Raw genomic sequence first — 27,500 nt, forward strand, 5'->3', positions numbered from 1 at the left:
CTCCCCCATAAAATGTCTTACAAGGGCATATAACAGCGTTCTCTATACACTGACCTCTTGACTGTGCTGGGTCACACATGTCCTGATTGTTGCATCGCCATGACACTGATATATGTACTACAGTATGCATGATTATCAGATAGTAATCAGAGAAGTTTACAACTGTGTTATGAGCCACTGGCCATGCCTACCACTAACAGCTATATCAACACCCATATACACTGAATAGCCAAAGTGTACACACCCCTGTTGGAATACCAGGTTTGTGTGCTATATGCCAATGAGACCAGAGAACATCATTTCAAAATGTTCCTCACCTCAAATGTGACCCATAACCTGTACAATTCTATTGAAAAAGAAACAAATCTGTTTAAAGGAAGGTGAGCAACCATTGCCAAGTGGAATGTGTCATGATGTTAAGAGTACAAACCAAGACAAATGGATGCTGTAATCATCTCAGCAGGTGTTTACACAACATATCATTTTAAGGGTGTGCACACACATTCAACTGGCTTACTGTAATGAGTATTATTTCCCATATGTTTTCAATTGGAATGAGCAGGCTATAGGTTACATTACAGGTGGGGATTGTGTTGAAATAAGCATTTGTGGGGTCATGTTTCAATCGCACATTGTAACAAGGGAGTGTACACTTTATATACACTGTAGCCAAATGGAATCAGCAGTACCTCACCTGTACACCCAGCCTCCACCAACGATAGAGTAATCCCCCTTTGTGGACAGCAGCAATACACAAAGCACATAATAGGTTGCTATAGTGGCTGTACAGGGACACATAGGTGCAGACCTATTGCAGAACATATTATTCAGATGCAGAGCCCAGAATCTGCAGGAGAGGACCACCCTGTGAAACAACTTCATCCACAGGATAAATTATGTCAGCCTGCACAGCCAAAATTATGAGCAGGTGCGGCATCGTTGCACTGACCTCATCCGCCATGCCCATCAGCAGGCTGCTGTCGTTGCAAGGGAATAGCTAGCCACAGGTGTGGGTCAAGCCATCCTGCCCCCACTGACACACGCTGAGGAGCTTGTCACCAGCCTTGGGGCACCTGCCCACCAGACAAGCCATGAAGTGTAAGACAGCATTGTGGAGGTGGGTACCACCCACACAGTGGATGAGGATTGTGCAGGTAAGGCCCCAGTGCACATCACTCGAACACTGTTGCTTAGCCATCTTTATCTGTAAAGTATCTAAATGCATATGTCAGATAAGATAGTATGGTGCTGGAGTGTAGTAATGCACATATGCATAATCCTTAATATTGTGGTTTATACTGTTGATGTGCTGAAATGCTGCTTCCACCCTGTACCAATGCCACAGGTGTTTCTACTGACATTACTTCTCTTCCACAACTATTTAGGTCCCTCTGGTATACAACTAGGACAGCAGCCTGCAGCTGGTGAGTATGGTGTTGTTTTGTTCAGGTTTGCTAATACACCGGCCATGTTAAGGCCATGCTGTTTGCCATGCACACATTTAACACACCTACACATTATGCATACTGTACATGTTCATTGTTGTTGTTATTAACTGCACTGCATCACAGTGGTCACCATGGTGGCATATCTGTAGGGTATGTAAGATTCCTGCAGTATACCTCAAAATCTGTCATTGCAAGATGTGTGGGCAGAGATAAAATGGTGGGGCAAATGGTGTACAGTAGGGACATGTATGAAACATTACCGTGGATACAACAGTGGATACACCACTATTACAATGGCAACTATTCCTAAAAGATACAATGGCAGAATACAATAACAAATTCCACACCTTTACAACATGTAATGTGGTCCTAACATAATCAATGAATGTGTAATATTGAATCCCATGTTAGGACAAGAAATATGGGGTATACAAACCTTAGAAAACACTGGAAGCATATGTGTGCACACACTCCAAATGACATATTGTGGAGGGAGCTTGTCATGTACCGATAGTATTCACTCTTCGTGAGTACACATCTGCCATTGAGTACAGGGCCACAATGTCACACCAAGTAATGGTCTGCTGTCCAAGCTGTATGTCCATGACATTTGCCCAGTTGCTTACAACAGAGGCAGTCATAGCTTTCACACATTTTACAAAGCATGAAATGTATCCCATATCTGAAAGGTAGGAGTCAGGAGTGGGAAAAGTAACCTTACCTCACCTTTGCATATACCATGGCAAACAGTGCAGACAGTGATCTAGAGGTGTATTAAATATGGGACAACAGTTATGTAGAAAATAAACAGATGCCCATCCAAAACAGATGACAAAACATGTTGCAAACAGGTCATGGAGGCTGGCCAGAGACATGTAGCAACACTGATGGAGTTGCAGGAATATCTAGCAAGTACTGCCTGTGTTGTACCTGTGTCAAGAATCGGGCAGGATTCTGCATAAATGTGGCCTATGGGTTAGGGTAATCAGACGGAAGATTTGTCACACGTGAAACATCATCCACGGATCTGTACAGGTAGCATAAGCATAACATCAAGTCTCCCAAAGGCATGTGTTGCAATATGTAATGTTGTCATGAGACCAAGGCTCAAACTTACAGACAGTATTCATAAAGATATGTGTGGTACACAAGCAACACCTCACTCCACCTCAGGACCACCATCCCCAACTTTTAGCTTACTGGTGCCAGTGTACACCTTTAGGGTTACTGTTCATTAGCTGGGACTAGGCTGGTAGACATGGTGGGTGGAATTTGGAACACTGCAAAATAACACTCATGTGGCCCATAGTTGTCATGCATCTGCAGTAAAGCTGAGGATGGGGAGGTGTGTCAGCTTCAAACACAACAATGAACTGAAGCATACATACAAAGATAGCTAAGAATGGCTGTATCTGAACTCAGTCAAGGTTATGAATTGTGCCAGACATAACCCACACTCTACAGCAAAAGTGAAGTCACTGTGTGACCTCCAAGGGATGTGCACATGAGCTGACCTTGCAGTCTGGCACAGTTGGGGGACCTTTGTAGGTCAGACAGACCAAATAATGCCAAGTAAAGATGAACCATGCTAGTATACCCCTTCCAGGAATAGTGACTGCTGTTGGTCACTTAATAGGTGCTTCAACATACCATTGTTTAAGGGTCTGCACACTTATGCAACCCAAATATTGTATGCATCTCATTCAGCATCTCCACGACTAACACATTTGTTTGATACTGCATTGGATTGCACAGGTCATATGTCACATATCAGGTGTGTGTAATGTTATCAGATGCAGTATTGTGGCCCCATTGCATATCATAGAAGGGGCTGGCATGCCAACAGGCGTGTGTCCACTCATATCCACATGAAGCTTTGAAGGTTGTCAGTGTAACTGGATTTTATTGCACATACATGCACTGATGATGATGAGATCTGCAAATCAAAGGTCAGGCATAAATTATTGACATCAGACCTCATATCATCCCAGTTATGTGTCAGACAAACACATAGGAGCTGTGAGCAACAGAGCAAACATAACTGCCAGACATCTACACATTCAGCAATGGTCTGTACACTTGTGAGTTATGGTGCACAGTACATGCCAGTGTGCCGTACAGGTGCACAGCAATAATGTGTACATGAGTGCAGCGTGTGGGGGAAAGGGCATCACCTACTAACACAACTCATGCATCACAGAGATGTATATTGTTGGTGACGAGGATTATGAATGTCTGCAGTGCATGCTGTTGAGTACCATATGTCATGCATGTTAACTGTCGGGTAATGAAAGGTCTGTGTAATATCTTTGTGCCACATCACCTGTGTGTGTGTGTGTGTGTGTGTGTGTGTGTGTGTGTGTGTGTGTGTGTGTGTGTGTGTGTGTGTGTGTGTGTGTGTGTGTGTAGAAGTAAATCATAATGTACAGGTCTTAATTTAGATGTCTTGTATGCCCCTCACAGGTGCGAGGTGGGTCAGGGTCCCTCCTGCAGGCAAACTGATGTTAGTGTCCATACAGACTCTGACAATGATGATAGGCATAGTGAGGCAGAGGCAGGGTTGTCAGGGGCTGCATCTGTGCCATTGGTTGGCATCCCACTTTTATCCACCCCATCCCCGCACACAGTCACAGTGCCCACACATACCTCATCACCAGTGGCCATAGATGAGGGACAGTCTGCAGGTGGTGTGATAGGACAGGAACATGTGGTGAGTATGGCAAGTGTGTCTGTACACAGCAGCCATATCCGGATGACTGGTGGTGTCCCACACAGGCAGATGGACAGGGGTGCTTGCAGGAGGGCTGCTGGCCATCATGCCCCTGGCAGAAGTGCCACAGCAGGTTTCACCAGATGTATGTTTTGGCCCATCATGGAGGCACAGGCATGTATGTAACATTACACCAGAGATGGTCTGAGGCTCCTGTGGGCTACTCTTCCTGCTGTACGTGACTACATCCATGATCATGCAGATGCCCACCGTTATTTTGCAGGGGTCATGGATACACAGACGGTTGAGTGAGATGGTGGGAATCTTCAACAGTGTGGTGTCTGTGGTAGAGCATGTGATGGGAGTAGGGCATCAGCCATGTGGACATAGGTCAGCAACACAAGCAGGTAGAGGTCTACACGGACATGCAACATCTCTCTCATGTTCCTGTAGTGGCAGTACCAGCACCATTACTACAGGGGGGTGGTGTCCACACCACAATGCAGCAGGTCACGTGCACATAGTCCTGGCTGGTCCCAACAGGGATGCAGATCCAGCAGACAAATGTCATCATCAGGGGAGAGTACATAACTTGGCTTCTGCCTGATGGTGCCCATGCAACCCCTGGCAAGTGCAGTTCCCATGAAAGTGGCCAGACAGGTGAACTATACACCCTGCCAAATACGGTACACAGCTGTCCAACATACACCTGTATAGGGCAGCCACATAGCAGAACTATGTGAATCCATACACACACACACACATCACCACCATAGCTAGGGCACCTCCATACCTACACACACCATGTCTGCACAGGCCATTTAATGAACAAACCCATAATCCACATGCATGATGTCAACCAAATGGCTCAGCCTAGGCATCTAGCATACCCACACCACACCCTGTGCATATGATGATACTTGTGCCACATCCCTGTCATCCATACCATTGATGCAGGGACATGCTAATACGGTTCTGATGCACAGGGTGTATGTACAACAGTTTAGTAATGTAATGCTGTTTAAAGTGTTGTCAGCTGGAATGTTTCATGCTTGCACAACAGGGTGTGTAGCTGTCCAGCCATGATGCATTATTGCTGTTATTAAGACTGACTGAATGTGGTCTCCATAATGTATTCTGTTTGTGTTCTAGGTGTTTGTGTGTCAGGAGGATGTTGGTCTGCTGTCCTTTCCTACAAGGGATGTGGCACTGTGGTAACATATTGACTGTGTCATATCCTGGATACAGCTGAACACAAGTGACAGGTCTGTAGAACAGTTATTGCATGTGCCACATTGCTGATAGGTCTGAGGGGTGTACACAGGTGAGTGCATGGTGGCTGACGTAAGCAGCTCTTCTACAGTGGACAATAGTAACTGTACTGAGTGGCACACACCAAATGTTTGTGAATAACACACAGCCTTTTGTGTTGATGCAATACACAGAGAATACTGTTCACATGGATGCACTTCATTGTGCAGAGAACTTGTGTTGGCATTTGTAATTCCACCAAGACCAAATTGCCAAAACATCACATCAGTAAATAATCAGGCCACCAAATGTAATTTCATTGGAAATTATACTGGCAGGGTATATGTCCTTTTCCCCAAAGTACTGCAATCCTGAAGTTAGTATACATAGTTGTGCTGGTGTGGGGGGCACAGCCCCCCACATTGGTGGGTGTGGGGTGGCATAGAACCACACATAGTGTGATTAACAACTAATTAACCTCTTAACATAAACTGGACAGTATAACACCACACATAGTGTGATTAACAACTACTTAACCTCTTAACATAAAATGGACAGTATAACACCACACTAAGTGGGGGGATATGCACACTACCCCCAATGTAGGTGGCTGTACCCACAACAACCACACCCAACTATGTATACCAACTCCAGTATTGCTGTACAGCTGTACAGTGGGGAAAAAGGCATTTACACATCTACTACTATTTCTAATGTAATGATTTTCCACAAGATGATTGCTTTACAATTTTACAGTTTGCCAGTTAGTTCTCGGACAGATAATCTCCTGGGAAATATATTTTCTGCAAACTGAAGTAGATCCCTTCACATACACCCACACATACTTGGCAATGCTGAGATTAGAACCGCTACATAGGTACTTATTGCTACTAATGTGTTTGGCCTTAATTGCACACACCACAGAGCTTGTAGAGTGAGGTATGTCCCAAGCTTCATGTAAAATGAACATCACCAGACCTTGTATAGTATGGTAATGGGGGATGTACTCTGTGTTAATAGAAATACATAGTATAATATGTTGTCATATACACACTGACAAACACATACAGTCATAGACACATTTGACAGACCTGGATTTAGCAGTGCCGACTACCTTGTCAGTGAGTCCACACTGTTACAAAGTTTTTGACCCTAGCGCATGCATCATTGGGCTGAAGAGTGTCATCAGTTACCTGTATGGTTTATGGTCATGGCAGACCTCATACAGTGGACCTTGGGACATGTACTGCGGGTACTATGGTGTAAAGACAGTATATCTAGCACCCCCACCCCATATTGGATATTGTACTCACTGAAACCCATGATAATGCTCTGACATACCCACAATCACACATTGACCAGGACTGCAGTACAAATCCTTGTCTATCTAATTATTGCTACTACGGGGATATGCATTTATTGCACACACCACAGGGATAGTAGGGTGAGGGTTTTTTCATGGCTCTCCTAATGTCAGCAACATCACCATCCCTTATAATGTATGGCAAGGTTTATTGTATTTGGAGGATGTGGCCTCGGAATGCTGTCTCCTACAAATATGCACACTCACACACAATTGCACGCACATACACATGCATATAGTCACATTTGCCAGGACTCAGAGGGTAACCCATGCTTATCTACCCATTTGTAGAACACACAAACACTGTTATACCCAGTAATGCACACAAACACATTTGTCAGTACTAGGGTCCATAGGTGCAGGTGTTCTTAGGTGTGCACCAGGCTCATGTCCATGGAGAGATGAGATGAGTAGGGCATGTGTGTACACTGGTATCATGGCACCTGATATTTGGCAGCAGGCCATCTATCAACTGATGACACTTGAGTGATCCCCAGGGAGACAGTTATATTCAACATCCACTCATCTGGTTTTCTCTTGAAGAGGGCCAGTGAGGTGCTCCAATTGACATGTATGCAATACATACTGCATAACATGGCCAGAGTCTGGGTTAGTGACCTGTACCCAACCACGTTCTGTTGACTGTGGTAGTCTGGTTGAGGTATTCATGGCATGTGGTGCATATAGACTGGGGTTTTCTAGCTGTGGCATTCATAACACAGCTGGGCAGACATGTCAGTCTCAGTCAATCAGAGATTACCTATAAGCAACCAAGATGAATACCTGACATCTGCACATCTGTACAGAGGACAGACAGAAAGTAGATAGGCAACAGATTATGCATTAGGATGAATGTTTTGACAGACAGACGTCTGAGACTGATAGTTATGCCATTACTACATTACAGCAGTCCTCAAAGATATGTCCATAAAAACATGGTAGTCTTCAGTTACTATCAACATAGCAGATCAATATCCACTAGGAGATACATAAACGCATACAGCTCAAATACCAAGAACACGACAGTTAGTACTCAGAATCCAGCTTTGCATGCAGGGGTGTATGGTTCCAGTACTACAACCTGCAATCTACTCTTATTTGGAAAAGCACTGTTAAAAAGTAGTAACGTAATTATACCATACATGCAAGTGTGACTGCAAACAACCGGGGATGCTACCCAAGTATGTAACACATACACAGAGAAAGGATTGTGGTACTATGGGTCTACCTGAAAACCACAAAATCACAGATCGTCGACAAAGAGAACACCGACACCTGAAAATCAACAATGGAGAAGACCGACAGTTGAGAATCCCAATGCTGAGAACACCGACATGTTAAGGTAAGTGTGCGATAGGGACGGATGTTAGGGTCAGGGTGTGGGTAAGGTAAGTGTGTGATAGTGACAGACGTTAGGGTAGGGTGTGGGTCAGGTAAGTGTACAATAGTGACAGAGTTTAGGTTTAGGGGCAGGTTAAGTGAGTTAGGGTTAGGGTGTGGGTAAGGTAAGTGTGCAATAGTGATGGGCCTTAGGGTTAGGGTTTGGGTTAAGGTTAGTGCATAGATAGTTGTGTATGTAAGGTTTAGTGTAGGTTTGTAAGGTTTTTGGTGTGCTTGTGTTGTGTGTGTGTTTTTCGGGAAAGGTATTTGTTTTGTTGATTGTCGGGATTTTGGTTTGTCGGGCATGTGAAGTTTCATGTTTTTTAACTTTTTGTTTAGTTTCTTTCATGTTAGTTATTTTGTTGTCGGTGTTTTGGCGTGTCAGAGTTATCAGGTAGACCCGGTATTACACATGTATACTCAGGTGCCCCATACGGTTTACTCACACCCCGTGCTACTATAAAGACAGCACACAGAAGCATGTTATGTAAATGGAATTAAGTACAGTTATTACCCTGCTATTTGATCAGACTGGAATGTGATCATTGGTTACCAGGGCTGGGCAATGCATAGCAGGTGTAAGCAATGCTTAAATGTAAATGCTAAGTGGATTTGTGCACTGGTAAGCGAAGCCTACGCATATTTGTTTAACCGTAAGTTAGCAGCGCTTAGCTTCTTGAAACCCGTGCAAACCCACTTAAAGCTGCTTTAAATCGCCTTAATCACCCTGCCTCCATCAGCCCTTGTTCTGCCCAGCAACAAAATGAAAAGCATATGCAGGTCTTGAACCCAGGACCCTGTACACTATAGTCACAGCATTTAACCACTAAGCCATCTGAGCTGTGAAGAGGTCTGTTGCTTTTTCAAATATATCATTCAGTATACATATTAAATAGTAGTGAACAAGTGCTTTGACTACTACACTTGTTTAGTACTTGTAAGTGAAAATAGTGTTGAATCAGTCATGTTCTTATATGTAAATATACACATATCAGACTAATATGGTGGGATACATCTGAGAAGGTATACACAACAATCATGTTTACACATAAAAGGCCATATATATATATATATATATATATATATATATATATATATATATATATATATATATATACACACACACACAAGTATATATATATATATACATATACATACACACACACACACACACACACACACACACACACACATATATATATATATATATACACATATACACACACACACACATATATATATATATATATATATATATATATATACACACACATACATACACACACACACACACATATATATATATATATATATATATATATATATATATAAACATATGCCCATGACATGTAGTGGAGGCATACCTCACCACCATAACTCTCAACCTCTTAGTGCAAGGGAACTTAATCTATGTATTACAGTTATAAATGTAGAATGTTGCTACAGTGACAGGGGTTGTGTCAACATACATGTTGTGAAGGAAGGCTCTTCTGAAACTGACATGTACGCCATCAGTTACTGACAGACATCATAAAATCATTACAGTGAAGTACCATACAAATCACAGTAATGATCCTGTGGAATACAGAAGAAATATGAGCAATAAATATGGAAAGTCTGAAACAATCTGGTCAGTCAGGATGTATACACAGAACTCCTTAGTGCAAGAAATGTGGAACAAGCCTGACAAAGGGGATGTTTAAAGCCATGAAAATGGGGATATATCACAAATACTGGAGTAGATAAGCTCCCACAGTTGATGTATTCACACCCTCCTGTATGTCCTAACACATATTAACTGGAGGAGCAGAGGTCCCAAGCTCACATACTTCCCACTAGTTAGTGGCATACATCTTCACAGCAGCAAACTGCTTTGTCAGAAATACACAACACGTATGGTGGCCAGGCAACAGTACATCTGACAAATATCTGGACATAACATCACACTAGGGTAAATACAGTGAGCTGCTAGGCATGTCACCAAGCACTGTCTACACTACAGGCAGACTGCCACAACACTAACCCAGTTTACCTATGTGGGAATACACATATAATTGCAAATATAGCAGGCACTACAGGCATGTAACAGCACGGAGTAATAGACACCAGTGTGAAAGTGCATACCCACAACCAATCTCAACACAGTCACAGTCACATAATGGTAAGCCTAAGTAATAGTACAGTATATTGACTGTGTGAACAAAAGCCATCATCGTGTTTGCCACTCACACACTAACCCTACATATACTGGCCCAATTCACAGTGTAGTCTGATGCCTGACTGTGGTATGGGACATGTCTCAGTCTCGTCCTACAAACATATAGGCTGATAGGGTATCAGAAAATGGAGCAGCATTTAAGTCACATAGAACAGGATCAAGAACACTGACATCTACCCCAGTCTGTACACAGGCCAAATAACATATTCACAATACACTGCTACATAATACAGATACTCTGTCAACAATCACCATAAGTACACAAACCTCACTACTGTACAGACTACAACAGAATGTCCAGGTTTTGCCCTCAAATATTAGGCCTCCTATACATTACATGTGTGGCAGTCTGATATATCACTGGCTTGATATCAGGAATTACGTCAGTAAATAATGATTTACTGTACATATCCACCTTTTACTGCATGACATATGAACAAAGGGTGACAGACTTGGGGGACAGAGGCACAAACACAGGGCCAATATTGACATATTGCAGTTATAAACTGAGAACATTGCTGGTGTAACAGGGTTTGTTGTGGCATATCTCATCTGAGGGATATGAAGTCAGTAACACACATGGATGTTACCATTTACTGACTACAATCATCAGAGTATGCTACTGCATTTATAAAGACAGAAAACGAGAGAGTAACACACCAAATATAAGACTCCAAACTCTGGCCAGTCTACAGATAGCCCTACAGGTGATAGTTTTCTCAACCACATTACAGTGTCATTCATGCCAGACTTTAAATCATGCAGAACAGCCATATCCACACAAACCCTGTTAAACCAACATTACTTCAAATGTAGAACATGTCTGGAACATCCCCCTCAAGTTTGTTGGCCTGTCTCCACACAGTTTGTTGTAAGAGGTATTTCCAACTACCTTCTGTGATGCTGTTTGTCAGACACCCACATGAAGTCCTGCTCACAGTGAAGGAAAAGTGCCAACACCCACTTGCAGTGCTTAGTTATAGGAGTGTCTTTCCACTCAATTGGCTTATAGGAATGATACCACAGCTGTTCCACATGCAATTAGCAAGTGGGGGACTCCAATTCATGCACAGGCCATCAGCTGATCATGAGTATTATCCACCAAAGTCAAGCTGCTGCCTATGCAAGCCAGATGCATTTTTCCACATCTAACAGAGAGGGAGAGAGAGAGAGCTAGAGAGAAAGAAAGAAAGAAAGAAAGAAAGAAAGAAAGAAAGGAAGAGAGAAAGAGCCAAGATTGTCTTCCGTGGGTGGAGAGAGGTCTCTGGGTATTATAATGGTTGCCTATATATACATTTATGGCTGCAAATTGTCTACAACAGCGTCTACAGTGTTTGACAACTGTTGGCCTTGTAATGTGGCATTGGGACATATGGGTCCTCAATATGAACATGTAGCAAAACCCACCCTGCAATGGATCCTGTTATTACACAATCACCCCAACACCCACACAGGATACTGATGACACACACACTTGCCAGTACTGAGTTTCAAACCCTTACCTAGCTATGTATTGCTACTACAGTGTTACTCATTTATCGCACGTGCCACAGAGCTTATATGTTGTAGAATTGTCCAAAGGTATCTTTGAAGGTGAGTGAGTTCAGCAGCAGTGCTAAAGGAGGTGTATGGGAAGTGTAGTAAGTGTAAATGTCCACAAAATCAGGTGTTATCAAAGACACACACACTCTCATTCACAAACATACACGTTTTCACATTTGCCAAGACCAGGATTAGAACTCCTATTTAACTGGTTTGCTGCACTATGGTATTACGCAGTTATCACAAGTGCCATGGAGCTTATATGTTGGAGAGTTGTCCAAAGGTATCTTTGCAGGTGAGTGACATCAGCAGCAGTGCTACAGGAGAGGTATGGGAAGTGTAGTAAGTGTGAATATCCACAAAATCAGGTGCCATCAAAGATACACACACTCATACACATTTTTACAGTTACCAGGACCAGAATTAGAACTCCTATCTAACTAGTTTGCTACACTAGGGTACTCTGCAGTTATCACAAGTGCCTCAGAGCTTATATGTTGGAGAGCTATCCAAAGGTATCTTTGAAGGTGAGTGACATCAGCAGCAGTGCTAAAGGAGGGGTAAGAGAAGTGTAGTAAGTGTGAATGTCTACAAAATCAGGTGTCAACAAAGACACACACACACTCTCACACACAAACACACACATTTTCACAGTTGCCAGGACCAGGAGTAGAGCTCCTACCTAACTAGTTTGCTACACTATAGTATTAGACAGTTACTGCACGTGCCACAGAGCTTATGGGCTGAGATTTTGCCAATGGGTTATTTCAAGGTGACCGACATCCGCATGAGTGCTAAAGTAGGGAAATGGGAGGAGTAGTGAGTGTGAATGGCCTCAAAATCATTCTTTTCCAAACACACACACACACACACACACACACACACACACACACAGTTTAATAGTTGCCATGTTTGGGATTAGAACTGCTAACTAACTAGTTTGTTATACTACAGTATTACACAGTTATTGCAAGCACCACAGAGCTTATAGGGCTGAGATTTGCCCAAAGGGTGATTTCAAGGTGACTGACATCAGCAGGAGTGCTAACATGGGCAATGGGAAGTGCAGTGTGTTTGAATGGACCATAAATCATTCCTCTGGAAACAAACACACACACACACACACACACACACACACACACACACTCACTTACACACAACTTCACATTTGACAGGACTGTTTACAAATGCTACATGAATACCTATTTGTACTATCGTGTTACACGGTTATCACAAGCACCACAGACACTATAGGGCTGAGGGCTACCAAAAGGAATGTCTACAGTGATTGACATCAGCACATCATGTGATATAGGCCAATTGGATGTGTAGTGGGTGTGACAGGCCTCACAATGGCATTCTCTCTGTCACTGTCTGTCTCTCTGTTCCCCACGTCTGTGTGTGTGTGTGTGTGTGTGTGTGTGTGTGTGTGTGTGTGTGTGTGTGTGTGTGTTTGACATATTATAGTCTGCTAGCCTTAGATATGTATGAGTATTCCTATCCAATGTGTGTGTGAAGCATAATTGGTGTGCAATTTGGTGTGTGTGCACAGACATCTGCAAATGACAGAGATGTATAGTCCACTGTGTTGTCAGATATGGGCTTCATTTCTTTAAATGTAGGAGTATGCCCAGTATGAACTTCTGTATTAAGTGTGTGAATCCATTCCAGGTAGGGTTGTACTCCAATCCAGGGTTTTGGTGTTCTACACCTACAGCCAGCAACCTGTTTCTGCAGGATATCTGTAGATAGGTTGACAATATGGAATCACAATGGGCGAAAGATAGGGGGATACTGTAACTATTGCTGTCTGTGCTGCTTATGTTACATGGTTGGTGTTAGCAAAGATATTCAGACATATGTACTGTTTTACACTGTGATGTACTTTGTCATCAACTACTGACAGATAAGATTATTTGCTCACAGTTATTTACTGGGAAATATAAGATGAATGAAACTGAGTCCAGTATTGTGGTCCACAGCCTACACATTCTTGCACACTCCTGCCATTCTGGAGGGGTAGCTACAGACACTTATTGATGAGTCTGTGTGAATGTTCCAGCACCTTGGTAGTATGGTGGCTGAGGATCCTCTTTTTCTACATATATCGACTTAACAGAGTGGCCATATCCTGCTGTGGCCATATCTCTCAGCTGTACAGATTCACCCAGGTTACCTAGAGGCAGGGCTCATATATCTAGTCAATTCCCTTTCACATTGTGGTTTACAAACAGGTTTGTAGCCACCCACTCCTGGGTTTGCAGGCAGGGGTAATATGGGGCACACATCAAAGTTTCAGACTTCACACACTCCATGACGTCCATGGTTATACACCCCCCCTCCCGTTATTCTATCCTCTTCCTAACATTATGCAATCGATATATGAGAAGTATCCCTATAGCTGGCCCTTCATCCCAGCAGTATTTATGGATTGGTCCACAGTTCATGGAGTAGGACATGGGGGGCATGCTACTGGGATTTGTCAACATGGCCTTGCATTTATGTTCTGTTGACTGTGTTAGGTTGTTAGGACCCCATGAGATACCATACATTGGCACTACGGGTGAAGTACAAGCCTTTGACAGAGAACTGTAGGCCATTTTGTAGTGATTTAGGCCATCTGTAGCAGGCCAGTGCATTCTGTCACTCCAATATTCCCAGGCTGGAACCCAGTGGATTCCCCTGGGGTGACAGGGTAAGTGTGTGAGGTGTTAATGGCAATACTTCCTGTCCATATTGATCCATTGGTCTGAATGCAGGCAGGGTGCTGCTTACAGCTAGGGACACACCTGCATAGGACACCTCTTCAGCATGCTGCATTCTGTGGGTATCCCCATACAGATGTGGGGTCATACTGTACTCATTCCCAACAGCAAGGATATGACCTGTGATAAACCTGTGGCTGATAGTGGGGAAAGCTGAGTGCATGTGTGGTATGGAAGCTACTTGCAGCTGACTAACAGATATACCTGGGACACTCCCCTTATGCTGCCTTGTGCGGGGACATAGGCAGTCTCTTATTACTTCATAACTGTGCCTTTTGTGGTCTGCCAGTGATTGTCCAGACTACACCAGTACTCCATACTACAATGACAACTAATTTGCTGCTAATCTGTATGTACAATTCCAAAGTTGTGTGCAGCTGACAGTTACATTTTATGTTTACCCTACTGTCTAGGGTACTTCCACCTGTGTACTGTATGTATGTGCCCACATTCATGGCATGTCCATTTTTCAGTTACTGCATTTCTACATAGGATTGTGGGTGGGGGGTAAACCTGACAACTTTAAACATTTGCTATGACTGTACTGGTATTTCAGATACTCTGTTGGCTTCCATTTCATATTCTGTTATGACCTATCATGCAGACTGGAGGCATATCAGTAGAGTACAGATCTTACGTTTTATTGACCTACATTTCATTTTCAGACTTCTTATCCTTCAGAACTAACATACAACTGCCAGACCTGTTGCAGTCTGTCTGTGTAGGTCTGGAGGGGAGCTGTTCACCATTGCCATCAATTGGAGGCCTTAGCCCAGCCTTTTTATATGATCATCTACACCTTTCCTGATGGCTGAGTCTGATGGTGGGTATGTGTGCCTCACTGACATGCATGTGTGTGTCCTATGGACACACACAATTATTTGGGCCACCAATGTACTGCTGTGGGATTTGTCACCTTGTCTAGTACTGCCTAGTATGTTGACACCAGTATTTGTAATAGATTTCATGCTGCCCATATAGGTGTCCACTATCTGCTGCCATTCCATTCAGCCACCCAATTCCCTTGCATGCTTGCGTCCATACCACACATACAACTATCAGAACATACTACTTCATTCAGTAATTGATAGGAAGGGTGACTTACCTTGTGGCTGGGCCAGTATTGAGGATGGTGCTGGAGGGCTGACTATGTCGGATGCACATAGTACACTACTTATACATGGTAAAGCACAGGTAGTGTCATGTTTGGCCTCCCTTTTACTGTATGTGCGAGTCAGAGAGAGGTGTCATTCCTGGAGTCCCTACCGTGTCAGTGTATGTGCTATGAATTGCCTCTTTGCCAAGGCCTGGGCATACTAGGCATGCCTCCTTCTGCTTACAGGGGCAGGTTCAGGATGTTTCTCCGAGTCCCTCTGTGCCTGTGCTGGCCTTGGCAGTGGTCGGGGGCTGTGTGGCCCTGCCCCATGCTGTTCCTGCTGCAGTTGTTTCCACAGGATCATATTGTGTAGCATGGCACATACTATGAATATTTGTGTACATGTACATGTAGCTGGAGAGTACTGCAAGGCTCCACCAGATATGTCAAGGCAGCAGAACCATGGCTTGAGCATCTCAAGCACATGCACTATTTTGATTCTGGTTTGTGCATGTGCCTCATTATGGAGTTCTTGTTCAGTTGTGTGTGAATTTCTGAGGGGTGTCATCAGCCACGGCTCCAGTGCGTAGCCAGCATTCCCCACTAGGTGGCCATATGGGATGTCCCCACTGGCAAATGTCTGGTACAGCTGTGTCATATGCCAGATGTGGGAGTCATGATAGCTTCCAGGGCTGCCAGCACACACATTCAGGATAATGCCCTGGGCATTGCACATGACCTGACAGTTGATGGAGGGGAAGCCCTTGCAGTTTATGTAGACCCTACCCCTCTCAACTGGTGGTGCTTTGATGTGTATGTGCGTGTAATCTATAGCACCACTATCTCAGGGTACTCTGCTATTTGGTGGAAGAGATGCATATTGCTGGTCAATGCCTCATGGGTGTTGAGGAAATATATGTGCTCACCAGCATGTGCTGACATGGCATCCAGGAACTGATGGAGTACCCTGGATGCTGATGCCTGTGAGATCCCCATAATTTCCCCAGTTGGCCTTTGGAAGGTACCTGTGGCTAGTATTCTTAAGCCTACATACCTTGGTATCCACTGGGCTGGGTTCTTCTCTGTTGGTTCTGTGTGTGAGGTGGGGCTGGCACAGCTCAACAATTTGCTGTAAAATATCCCTGTCCAGTCTATAGCGCTCCACTATCTCCAGCTCATGTAGCCCATGGTAGGTTACCCTGGGTCTGTGCACTCTTCTCCTCCTCCTCCTCACTGTGGGATGGTCATCAGCATTCACATCCTCACCACCTTCAGCCTCTTGTACATATTGCTGTATGAGAGAGGCAGCAGCCCCTAACATTTTGTTAGTTTTGTCAGGTAAAATTTCCCCATCTGTAAACACCAGTGGTGTAGAGTTTGTGGGAAAAAAACAGACTGAAAGGTGTTTGCATAGTTTACACTTTTGTGCTGGGCTGCTGCCTGTGCAATTGGCTGATTCTGATACATTTCACCTGCCAGCTATGCTAGTTCTCCTTGATCGCCTTCCTACTGCTGTTTACCCTTCCCACTTCCTCTCTATTTAAGCCCCGAGGCACGCAGCGCATACCCAGTGCTCAAATGTAAACAGTGCTGCCATTTCCTCTTTTTTTATGTTTTGGTTTAAAACCCAGTGCACAGCGCGCAAGCCCGTTTAGGCTATGTACACAGTGTTCAGGGACATCTGACACACCCCCTTCCTTAGCTGTGCTTAGCTAAGGGCAAACACAGGCCACAGAGATCCAGTGAGCTTACAGAAAGCATGACACACCCCCTTATGAAGTCATTCAGCTCTTAGACTTGTACTGTTCTATTGCTGTCCCTACACAGTTAGGTACAAGCTGTCACTTTGAAGAAATCTGTGATTCAGTATAACTCCCCTCATTTGCATACCCCAGGATGTAGGTCGTTAGTTACTGAACTTAAACAGACCATCTCCCCTTGACAACCAGTGCTCCTTGATATTGTTTACATTCTGCATGCCATTGACTATAATGGCAAAATGCAGAATTCACTTAAAATTGACTTTTCCCCTTTTTTTTATTTTCAGCATGATCCCATTTGCGTGCCACTGCCCTAAGCTTAAACGGCCGAGATCGGCCAAAAAAAAAAAAAAAAGTTTAATTTAAAAAAAAAATAATCTGTTTTTAATGCCAATAGCCTTATATTTGGCCATTGGCATGTGAATTAAACATAACACATGCTTTTACACAAGCTGTCATGCCTCCGTTTTGTCAGATGCAAAAATGTACTCAGTTATTTTCTGAATACATTTCTGCACTGACACTGTTCTAGCAGGGTGACCTGGTGGCTTGCTGGATCGCAAAATCACCTAATTTGCATGGTTTTCACCAGCAAATGAGATGATTTGCATATTTGCCGGTTTTCCATGCTGGAATAGTGTAGGGCTGCTCATGCACATGAAAACGGCACTTTCCTGGATCGTTCGGCAGCCATTTTCCATGCAGGAGCTCCTACACTGTTCCTGCATGGAAAATATGGCTTCCTGAATCCCGGGGCATGTGATTCAGAATTCAGAATCAACAGGAAACTTGTTTCATTTGACAGAGGTATGGGGAGGCAAAGGCCCATAGGTAATTTTAGTTATTTGTAGAACACTGCAAATGCCATATCTGAAGTACTGCTTGCAGTTCAAGAGGCCTTGTTTCAAGAAAGATAAAAAGTTGTTAGGTAGGTAAGTTGCAGAGGAAGGTGGCCATGATGTTAACTGCATTGAGCATGAAAGCAGGTGTACAAAACTAAATCTGCACAGGCTGAAGGACAAGACTGAGAGAACTGTGTAGAAGCAGGTTGTATAAAAGTATTCCACCCCATTACAGTAGCTCCAAAGTCAGGGCACCACTGTAGGGATATTGACAAAGCCCAGCAGCTGCCAACCATTCACATGATAAAACTGTTATTAGGATTTCTACTTTTACTTTTCAAATTAATCAATTTTCAGTCTTTCCCCCTCTTAGCAAGACATTTGTATAATGAGTTGATATTTACATAATGTGGTGTACAAGTATACAGTCTTATACTCTTGAACCTCCCAAAACTAAGCCACACTACACAGATCACGGTTTCTCCCTCAATGACTCACTGGTATGGGAATCCCTCCCCACTTATGTTAAAAAATCCTTCTTTAAGACACTTAGGAAGGAACTTAAACAACTTCCTCTTCAAAAATGCAGTTTTCTCTTGCTACAAAACCAGTGCAATTACTTGACTCTACCGCCCTCTCCCTTTTCCACTTCATATATCTGATCTCCTTCTTTCCAGCTGTCAACCCAGCTACTCAAAACAACATAATTTTTTTCTCAAGGTTCAGTCTTTATTCACTGCACATATTCTGACTTCATGACTCTCTTTTTGTTGGCCCTGACACTCTTGTTTAGTCCATTTCTACTTTTTGTTTATAATTACTTCTTGAACATGTACAGCCATATTTCACAAGAACTGAGCGGTATTACATATATGATCATTCTCTGTTAGAAATCAGTTTTGCAATACTGAAGTTCTTTAACTTCACACATTGTAATGCTGTATATTGTCTGACTTCATCATTTCTAAATTGTGTTTTTTTCCATTTCTTTCCACTTGAGTTGCACCTGTAAATGGTCCTGTTTTACCTTAGTCAGCAAAATTAAATAGATAGCTTCTCCTACTTCCTGATCTCACTATCTTGCCATCATGCTGAATGGACCGATCATTAACTTACTGCCTGTTCCTCCCCAGTTATCATTCCACACAACCACCTTAGCCTTTTTCCAGACCTCCACTGAAAATGAGCTCTTGGATCAGCTGGATTTCACATAATACATGTATGTAACAAAAGACTTAAAATACTGTCCTATAGACTACAGCAGTGTGTGCTCCTGTGCTCTCAGTATGTTCACATCATCACACTATTCTCACTGTGAGGCAAGGATCTAACCAGACAAGTAAATGTGAAACAGAAGCATTTCTTTTGAGTAATTATACATAAAATGAAAGTCTCCAGGATGTTAGGTACGGTATAATGTGTTGTAAAAGGAAAACAAAATATCCCAGGCTGATCTCTTTAAATAAGTAGCTTTACTATGGAACTCAAATACTCACAAGTTATGTGTCACACCTGTGTGATACACTTGGTAAAGTATAACACTAGAAAACTATTGCTGTGGCCATATTGGAAGACTAAGTCTTTATACAGGATTATTATAGAGGAAATATTGTTCAAAAGTTTACTTATTTCAGAATGTTAAAATGTTGGACTATAATATGAAATGGGTGAGTTTATACTCTAATGAACCAGAAAGTATAAATAAAAAAATGCCATGTACATTACTTAACATGATTCATAAACTGATATTTTCAAAATACTGTGTAATTTTACTCTGAATAGCAAAGCAACTTAACTTACTTTGCATACGTCAAAGCATTACCATCTTAGTTTTAATATTTGATATCTGTCTTAGTCCTATACTACTAACTTTTTCATACTCTCTTTTTGCCAGAAGAATCACTCTGGAACTGAAACTAGACTCAGAGGTGTGTTATGCATCTTTATATAAAATGTGGTTAAAACTGTTGAGTTTAACAGTTACAGTCATCTATGTTCCACCAATACCTTAGATGTTGGCTGTACGGATGCTACTGAAAGACTTTTTAATTGTATTAATCCCCACCGCCTGTCTGCCATCACCCCTTATGATCAGCCTGTTCATTTCCCCTTATTGTAAGAAATGATCATGGGAAGCTGTCATCTGTTCAGCTATCAGTGTTTTCTGCTTTTATGGCCTAAGTCCTTCCTGATGGCCATCATGCATGCACACAATACAAAGGTAGTGCTAGGCATTGTCCCTTCACCACATTCATGCATGCACACATCTGCACATGCTTCCCCCTCACAGAAGACTGCTGCATCACCGCACTTTGACAGAAGTAAGCACTCAGCTCAGTCTGTAACTACAAGCACTGCTCTTATTTCCCCACAGGAGTCAACCTTGCAGAAGACTGTGCCACCACAATGGCAGAAATAGTGCTAGCCATTCACTCCCATCCTCAGAAGTCCCATCTTTATAAGTGCTTGTTTCCTCCAGCACCTGCACTTAATTGAGGCCATCCAGGTCAAAGTGAGGACTTTATCCTGCAACACTATGGCGTTAACAACACTAGAAGGAATTTAATCATACTCTTCCCTTTCACTGCCTTCTGTATCTCAAAAGTCATATAATCCTTTTCTGATGGAATATTGTCTGTGTCACTTCTTTCATTCCCTATTTGACTTGATCAAGTCTTCCTAGTTATCCACACTCACATGCTCAATTCTCTTTATTTTCTCCTTGTTAGTGGATTGATCCACAAAGTACCCTTTTAATTACAGAAATCTGGGACAAGTAATACAAGTTGATTTTAGTGTATCATACAATACACTATACAGTTGAGACAAATGGTTATAAAAATTACAAAGCAAAGCTTTGGCACAGAAAGCTGAAGTAAAATTATATTCCTCATCTAATTTATTGGTATTTACATATGTATATTAGCAGTGATGTCAACCTTTCCAGCAGAATAAAAGGAGATAGAGAGTGCTTGATCATAGAAATCATAGAGAACTCAAGGCTACTGAGTCTTGTGACCATGACGCCTTGCCAGTTCCCATCTTAGACTTTACCTCCCTTATTAAGGAGGGCTAGGCCAGACATGCCTGGGGAGAATTTATGAATATCTATACAATTATCCAGGTCCTGTTTGAAGGAAGACTGTATCTCAGTGGCTTATCTGCAAGATGAGTTTATTCCAGAGGTGAGGGAGATGCTGAGTAATGAATCTGTCTCTCCAACTTCTTTTATTGATCTCCTGAGGCAGGTTTAGATCTCTTCTTACAGTATTTGTGGCACTGTTTGATTTGTGAAAGTACAAGATATCCTGGACTACTGAGTCCCTCATTGCTTGGAAGGCAAGGTGAACGTCTGCACTGAGGAGCCTATAAGACACAGAAAAGGGAGGCAGTGCTTTTAGTGTTTTTTAACAGTTTAGGGATTTTAAGTCTGTGATCCTGTTTGTTAGGAACCTCTGGGGGTCTTTCCAACACTTGATATGTTTGGTAAGGTACATCATAAAGGGGGCATTGTAAATTGATCTGATCAGTACTGAATGCAAGGGGATGATAACCTCTTTAAATCTGGATGATATTCCTTTGAGGATCAGCTGTGCTACATAGAAGGATTTCCTGACAACTTTGCTACATGGTAGTCAAAAAGGGGGAATTATCAACCCAGGTTCCCAGGTCTCCAATTCATTTTCGTTTTGATGTGCGGTATTGTCAATGCTATATGCTGAGGGAATGGTTTCTCTGCAAAATGTGACCATTTTGCACATTTAGCATTTACTTGTTGCCTATTTTTGATACACTAGGCATTTATAAGTGTAGGTTCCTGCTGGTGGGCTTCTGTGTCAGAAGGGTTTTAACAATAAATCAAAGTTTACAGTCATCCATAAACTTCATTAGCCATAGGTGTTGGTTACAAAACCCCCTTTAGGATGTAACTTTCCAAACATATTAAGCAGTTAGAAAGACCCCAGAGGTTCCTAACAAAGAGCATCACATACTTAAAACCCCTAAGCTACCAGATAAAAATAGAGGTACTGCTCCTCTTGTCTGTGTCTTATAGGTTCTGTAGGTCAGATAACTAAATACCAAACAAAAGTGTCCCCAGCACTGAGCCCTGCAAGAAACCAATGGTCATCTTCATATTCACTGACACTGCCCCTACCACCCACACCATCTAGGTTCCATCTTTTAACCAATTTTCCAGCTATCTTACCACACAGGGATCTATTCATAACTCATTTAGTTTGTTAATTATGGTGGATGGTGTCAGCTGCTTTGATCAGATCCAGGTAAGCAGAATGACTTCTGTCAACAGCCTGTGTTACCTTCTCAAAGAAGTTCACCAGGTTCTTTAGACAGGACCTAACTTTTAAAAATCAGATCTAGCCTGATGAGATTTTTTCAAAAGCCAAATTGCTGCAGCGTTAGCCTGATTAGATTTTTAATGTTGATGTTAATGCTAATCAAGTCTTTTATAATGTGTTCCATGGCCTTACAAATGGTACTCAGCAAGCTGACGAACCTTTACTTTCTGGAGTTGTTAGTGGGGTGACCTCTACGGAGTGGCATCACTACTGCTGTATGCCATATTTTAAGAAATGAGCCTGTAGCCAAGCTCAGGTTAAATAGCTTAGGAAGAGGTTCTTGCAGGATGTATTTGGTACTAGTTATCAAACAACCAGACGTTATTGGGTCCAGTGGAGAAAGTGTTCTCAGTCTTGGACAGCACTTTCAGTACAGATTGTTTAGTGATTATTGTGAGGGGCACATGTGGGTTGAGCTTTGGATAGTCATCTCAGGAGTGAAATTTGCACTACATGTATTTTTAGTATATTGCCAATATCTGCCGAGTAGGTTTTGTCATTTAGTATGAGATCTGTACATTGATGAATGTCATTTCTTAGTTTGCTAATGTAACTAAAGAAGGATTTGTAATTGTTCTTGGCTTCAGATACCAACATGACTTCATGGGCTGCTTTAGTACAGCTAATAGTTTATTTTAGAATTCCCTAGTCACATTCCTAATATTTTCTTTGACTAGGGGTTTTTAGATCTGTTGTATACTGTAATGAGTTGTTTTCCTTTATTTTAGATTTTATTTATTTTGGTGGAGCTATTGGATGGTTTGCTTTTAAATTTCCCATTATATTCGACTCGGGATGGGACTACCAATTCTGTGCTTTTGTTTATGTGGGTATAAAACTCATTTGAGAATCTATCTGCTGAGGCAGTGTCTGCGGTGATGCCAGTATAAGTGAATTTTGAGACTTCGTTGTGGAATTTGAAGAGATTTGTCTGCTTGAAGTCTTTGAATTCTGATATATTGGATTCGGGGGGGGTTTAAATAACTCATAAAGGACAGGAAACCATATACACAGCAAAAACACTGACTAGTCATGTTGGGTTTATAACACATAAAGACAAATGTTTTTAAAATTGCTGTAGATATGTTCTGAAAGTGTCCCTGGATACAAGTGGACAAGGACTAACCAAAAGGGAAAAGATGGTGAGGAGGGGATGAGGTGACAGACATAAACTCCAAAACACATATTTAAAATAGCTGTTACTATAAACCATCTGAGGACATGTTAAACTCAATCAAATAAGAATGTAAAACAAATAATTTAATTATATAGAAGGATATTATAGTTCCTGTTATTGCTACATGCAGCTGGATTAGTCTGACAGTATATAAGCAGATATACTACAGGCACTCACTATTTTATTTTGGAGAGCCAGGAAGCAGCAACATCTGTGGCTGGGCCTGACAATGGGGGGGGGGGGGTTGCTGTTGCTGAGACATAACAAGTGTCTTGATGGTATGTGAAGATGCTTTTTGACATACAGCATGGCAAGTGGAATTTGTGACATCCTTTCTGAATAACAGCTTAGCAGTCTGAAAGCCTTCGGTTTATAAAAGAATACCAATGGAGCAGACTGATACACAACTCAAAGAATGTAAGCTAGTCACTTCTTCTGCACACAGCCACTTAACCAGAGTCTTTAGATTTCCTGATATATCTGGAGTTTGATACTCACCACACACCTTAACATACAGCTTTATCACTTTACCATAACAATCTCTGAGGCCGTCTGTTATGTATATGCTCTACAAATGCTAGTAGATGAGTAGAATCTGCCATACCTGCAAACATTTTGGCCTCCTCCATAGGCACTGTCCGAATATGGGCAAGGTCACTCTTGTTGCCAACAAGCATGATGACAATGTTGGCATCAGCATGGTCATAAAGTTCTTTAAGCCAGCGCTCTGCATTGTCAAAGGTCACGTTCTTGGAAATGTCATAAACAAGAAGTGCCCCCACAGCTCCACGATAGTACCTAGCATGGAATAACAACAAGAAACATTTCATGACTGGATCAGAAGATATTGCAACATCATCTATATAAATGCCTGAATAGCCTGAATGTTTCTTGTAAAAGATAATTCTAGTTTTCAGCATTTTGTCATGATTTTTTTTTCTTGTTTCATGCCACAGTACAAGTTTCTTGTAATGTTTACCATTCCCTTCCATGTAATTTTCAGCTTTGTATCTTCATTTTGACCATTTCACCTAATCACTCTAATACCTTTTTGCATTTTAAAACATTAAGGTTTCCCATTGTGAACTGATACATTGGCTAGAAAAGAATATTTGCTTTCTACTGTCACAGTACATTGAGTTCTATAAATTCAAGTAAATAATTTTCATGCTTAGGCATACTTTTCCTGTCCATATCTCCATCAGTCTGGCTAATTTGTCTTCCAGAAGGGCAAAATGAGGAATGATCAGTTTATGGTCTGGTTTAATACATTTCACCAAATTTGTTTCTCTGTATCACTCAATTGCTAAAAATGTTGTTCAGTGGAAATACAGACTAAAATATGATGCTATGACCTTGACAGAGCTATAGTGATTTTTGGAGGGGTATGTGGGGGATAGGGGTCCCCACTCAGCTATTTTTAGTTAAAAAACTTTATTTTGAACATTTGTAGTAGATACTTCCATTAATATTATTGTTGCTTGGAAATACCATTGGTTGAATCACAGTTCATAGAAAAATGTAGAAGACCATAGACAGTCAGTGTTCGTGTGGCCTAAGATTTAGAATTGTACGAATTACAAGTCAAATTAGTGTTGCTTTACATTTGCATATCACTAATGTACACCACATGTTGTATCACCATCTCAAGACGTTTGTGTTTGCACTCCAGCAGTGACTCACTGTGTGTGTGGTATTCTCTCTTTTCTCCACAGTCGCGTGACAGTGGCGTTAGTATTTTTAAATAAGGTGATATGGGAGTGCAGGTGGGTTACCTGTGTAAAAAAATGGGAGAAATATTTACTGTTTTGTGAGTCATTCATTTCTGACAGTAAGTTATTTCACTAATTGCTTTACCTTAATTAGGTACACACTTGTGTGTTATGTGGACTGGGTTTCAGAATAACGAGTACTTAAACATATGTGTGTGTGTGTGTGTGTGTGTGTGTGTGTGTGTGTGTGTGTGTGTGTGTGTGTGTGTGTGTGTGTGTGTGTGCATTATATATATGTGTGTGTGTGTGTGTGTGTGTGTGTGTGTGTGTGTGTGTGTGTGTGTGTGTACGTACAGAAACAGCTCCTTTATCTGGTGCTTTTTCCATTTCCACTATTTGTACTCCCTCAACTCTATGTTCATAGGTTCATAGGTAGGTACTAGGCTATCAGCCCTGGAGCCTATATAAGCCTAGCCAAAAAGGTTTCCTGGCTTTCGCCACCCAAGAAAAATATTTTCCTGTGTCCCTGTCGAGCAGTGCCGCAGAAGTGATCCCCGGGGTGACTTTTCTATTTCCCATCCAGTCGTCAAGATTTTTCTTAGAGAGCCAATGAGGAGCTTTGCTTGACACGAATGGGTAGTTTGTTCCAGAGTATGGGAAGTTTCTGGAACAGGAATCTAGCCCTCCAGTATGTTCTGTTTACTGTGGTAACAAGGTTTAGGTCCCTGGAGCATGTGGTACAGAGAGACTGGGATTTTTTTAAGTGTAGCATGTCCAACAGCTCACGGTTTGACATAGCTTTGTATTTTAGGCAGAGATAGCCTCTGAGTAGCCACTATGCGATGGAGTAGAGCTGCAGTTTTTTTTAGATGATCTGCATATGGCATCTGTTTGAGGCCAGTAACCCCCTTAGTGAGGTATTTCTGTGGCCTTTCCAATTGTTGTAGGTGTCTTGTGAGATGCATGCCAAACAGGGCATTGTACTGTATAATGGGTCTGATGAGGGATGAGTAGAGAGGAACAATGACCTCCTTTTTTCTAGATGATGAAGTTTCCACATAGAAGGATTTCCTGACTACTGTGGTTATCAAAGGAGAGACTACTGTCCACCTGTGTCCCGAGGTCTCTTATCACACTTTCAGTGTTTAGTGAGCTACCATCTATGTGGTAGTTCATGGGTACCGAGTTTTTTCCAAAGGGGATGACAATGCCCTTTTTGGCATTGAGCTTGAGGCCATGACTTTGACACCAAGCATCTGTCTCTGTGAGGCCCTTCTGTAGAATGTCTACATCATTAGCTGATTCTATTATGGCTCCCAGTTTGCAGTCATCTGCAAACTTTGTTAGCCAAAGGCCTTCTGTGTTGGCTTGCACTTCAGAGAAGTAGATGCCAAACAGGAGAGGACCCAGGTCCGAACCCTGTGGTACTCCAGTCGTCACTGGTCTGAAGTCAAACTTGGAGTTGGCTACTTTTACTGTGTGGGTTCTGTCAGTGAGCCAGTTGGCCACCCATCTTGTGACATAGCGATTTATGCCCAGTTTAATGAGTTTATCTATAATTCCAGTGTGGGGGATGGTATCAAAAGCCTTGGCATGGTCAAGATAGGCTGTGTGCACTACCTTGCCCTCGTCTACGGCTCTGTTGAGTGCTTCAAAGAATTCAGTCAGGTTTAGTAGACATGATCTATCTTTTACAAACCCAAATTAAGTGGGGTCCATGGTGGGAGGTAACCTATGTCTTTGTTTATAAGCTCCAAGATGATACGTTCTATAGTCTTGCAGACCAGGCTCATCAGGCGAATGGGGCGGTAGTTTAAGGGGTCCGTGGTGACACCCCCTTTGTGGATTGGGACAACCATCACTCTGCACCATTCAGTA

General features: G+C 42.3%; 1 protein-coding gene across 2 annotated transcripts in view; it reads right to left on the reverse strand.

Moving 5' to 3' along the window:
• LOC122808749 (ras-related protein Rab-25-like) overlaps positions 1 to 27,500 on the reverse strand; it is a 334,101-nt gene that overhangs the window by 140,650 nt on the left and 165,951 nt on the right. For both annotated transcript variants that reach the window (XM_044079766.1, XM_044079767.1), the window contains exon 3: positions 24,515 to 24,708. In XM_044079766.1, coding sequence (XP_043935701.1) covers positions 24,515 to 24,708 — 194 coding nt within the window. The remainder of the gene's footprint in view (positions 1 to 24,514; positions 24,709 to 27,500) is intronic.

Source organism: Protopterus annectens, chromosome 8.part0 (genome assembly GCF_019279795.1).
Source record: "Protopterus annectens isolate FY-2018-M chromosome 8.part0, PAN1.0, whole genome shotgun sequence".
Lineage (NCBI taxonomy): Eukaryota > Metazoa > Chordata > Ceratodontiformes > Protopteridae > Protopterus > Protopterus annectens.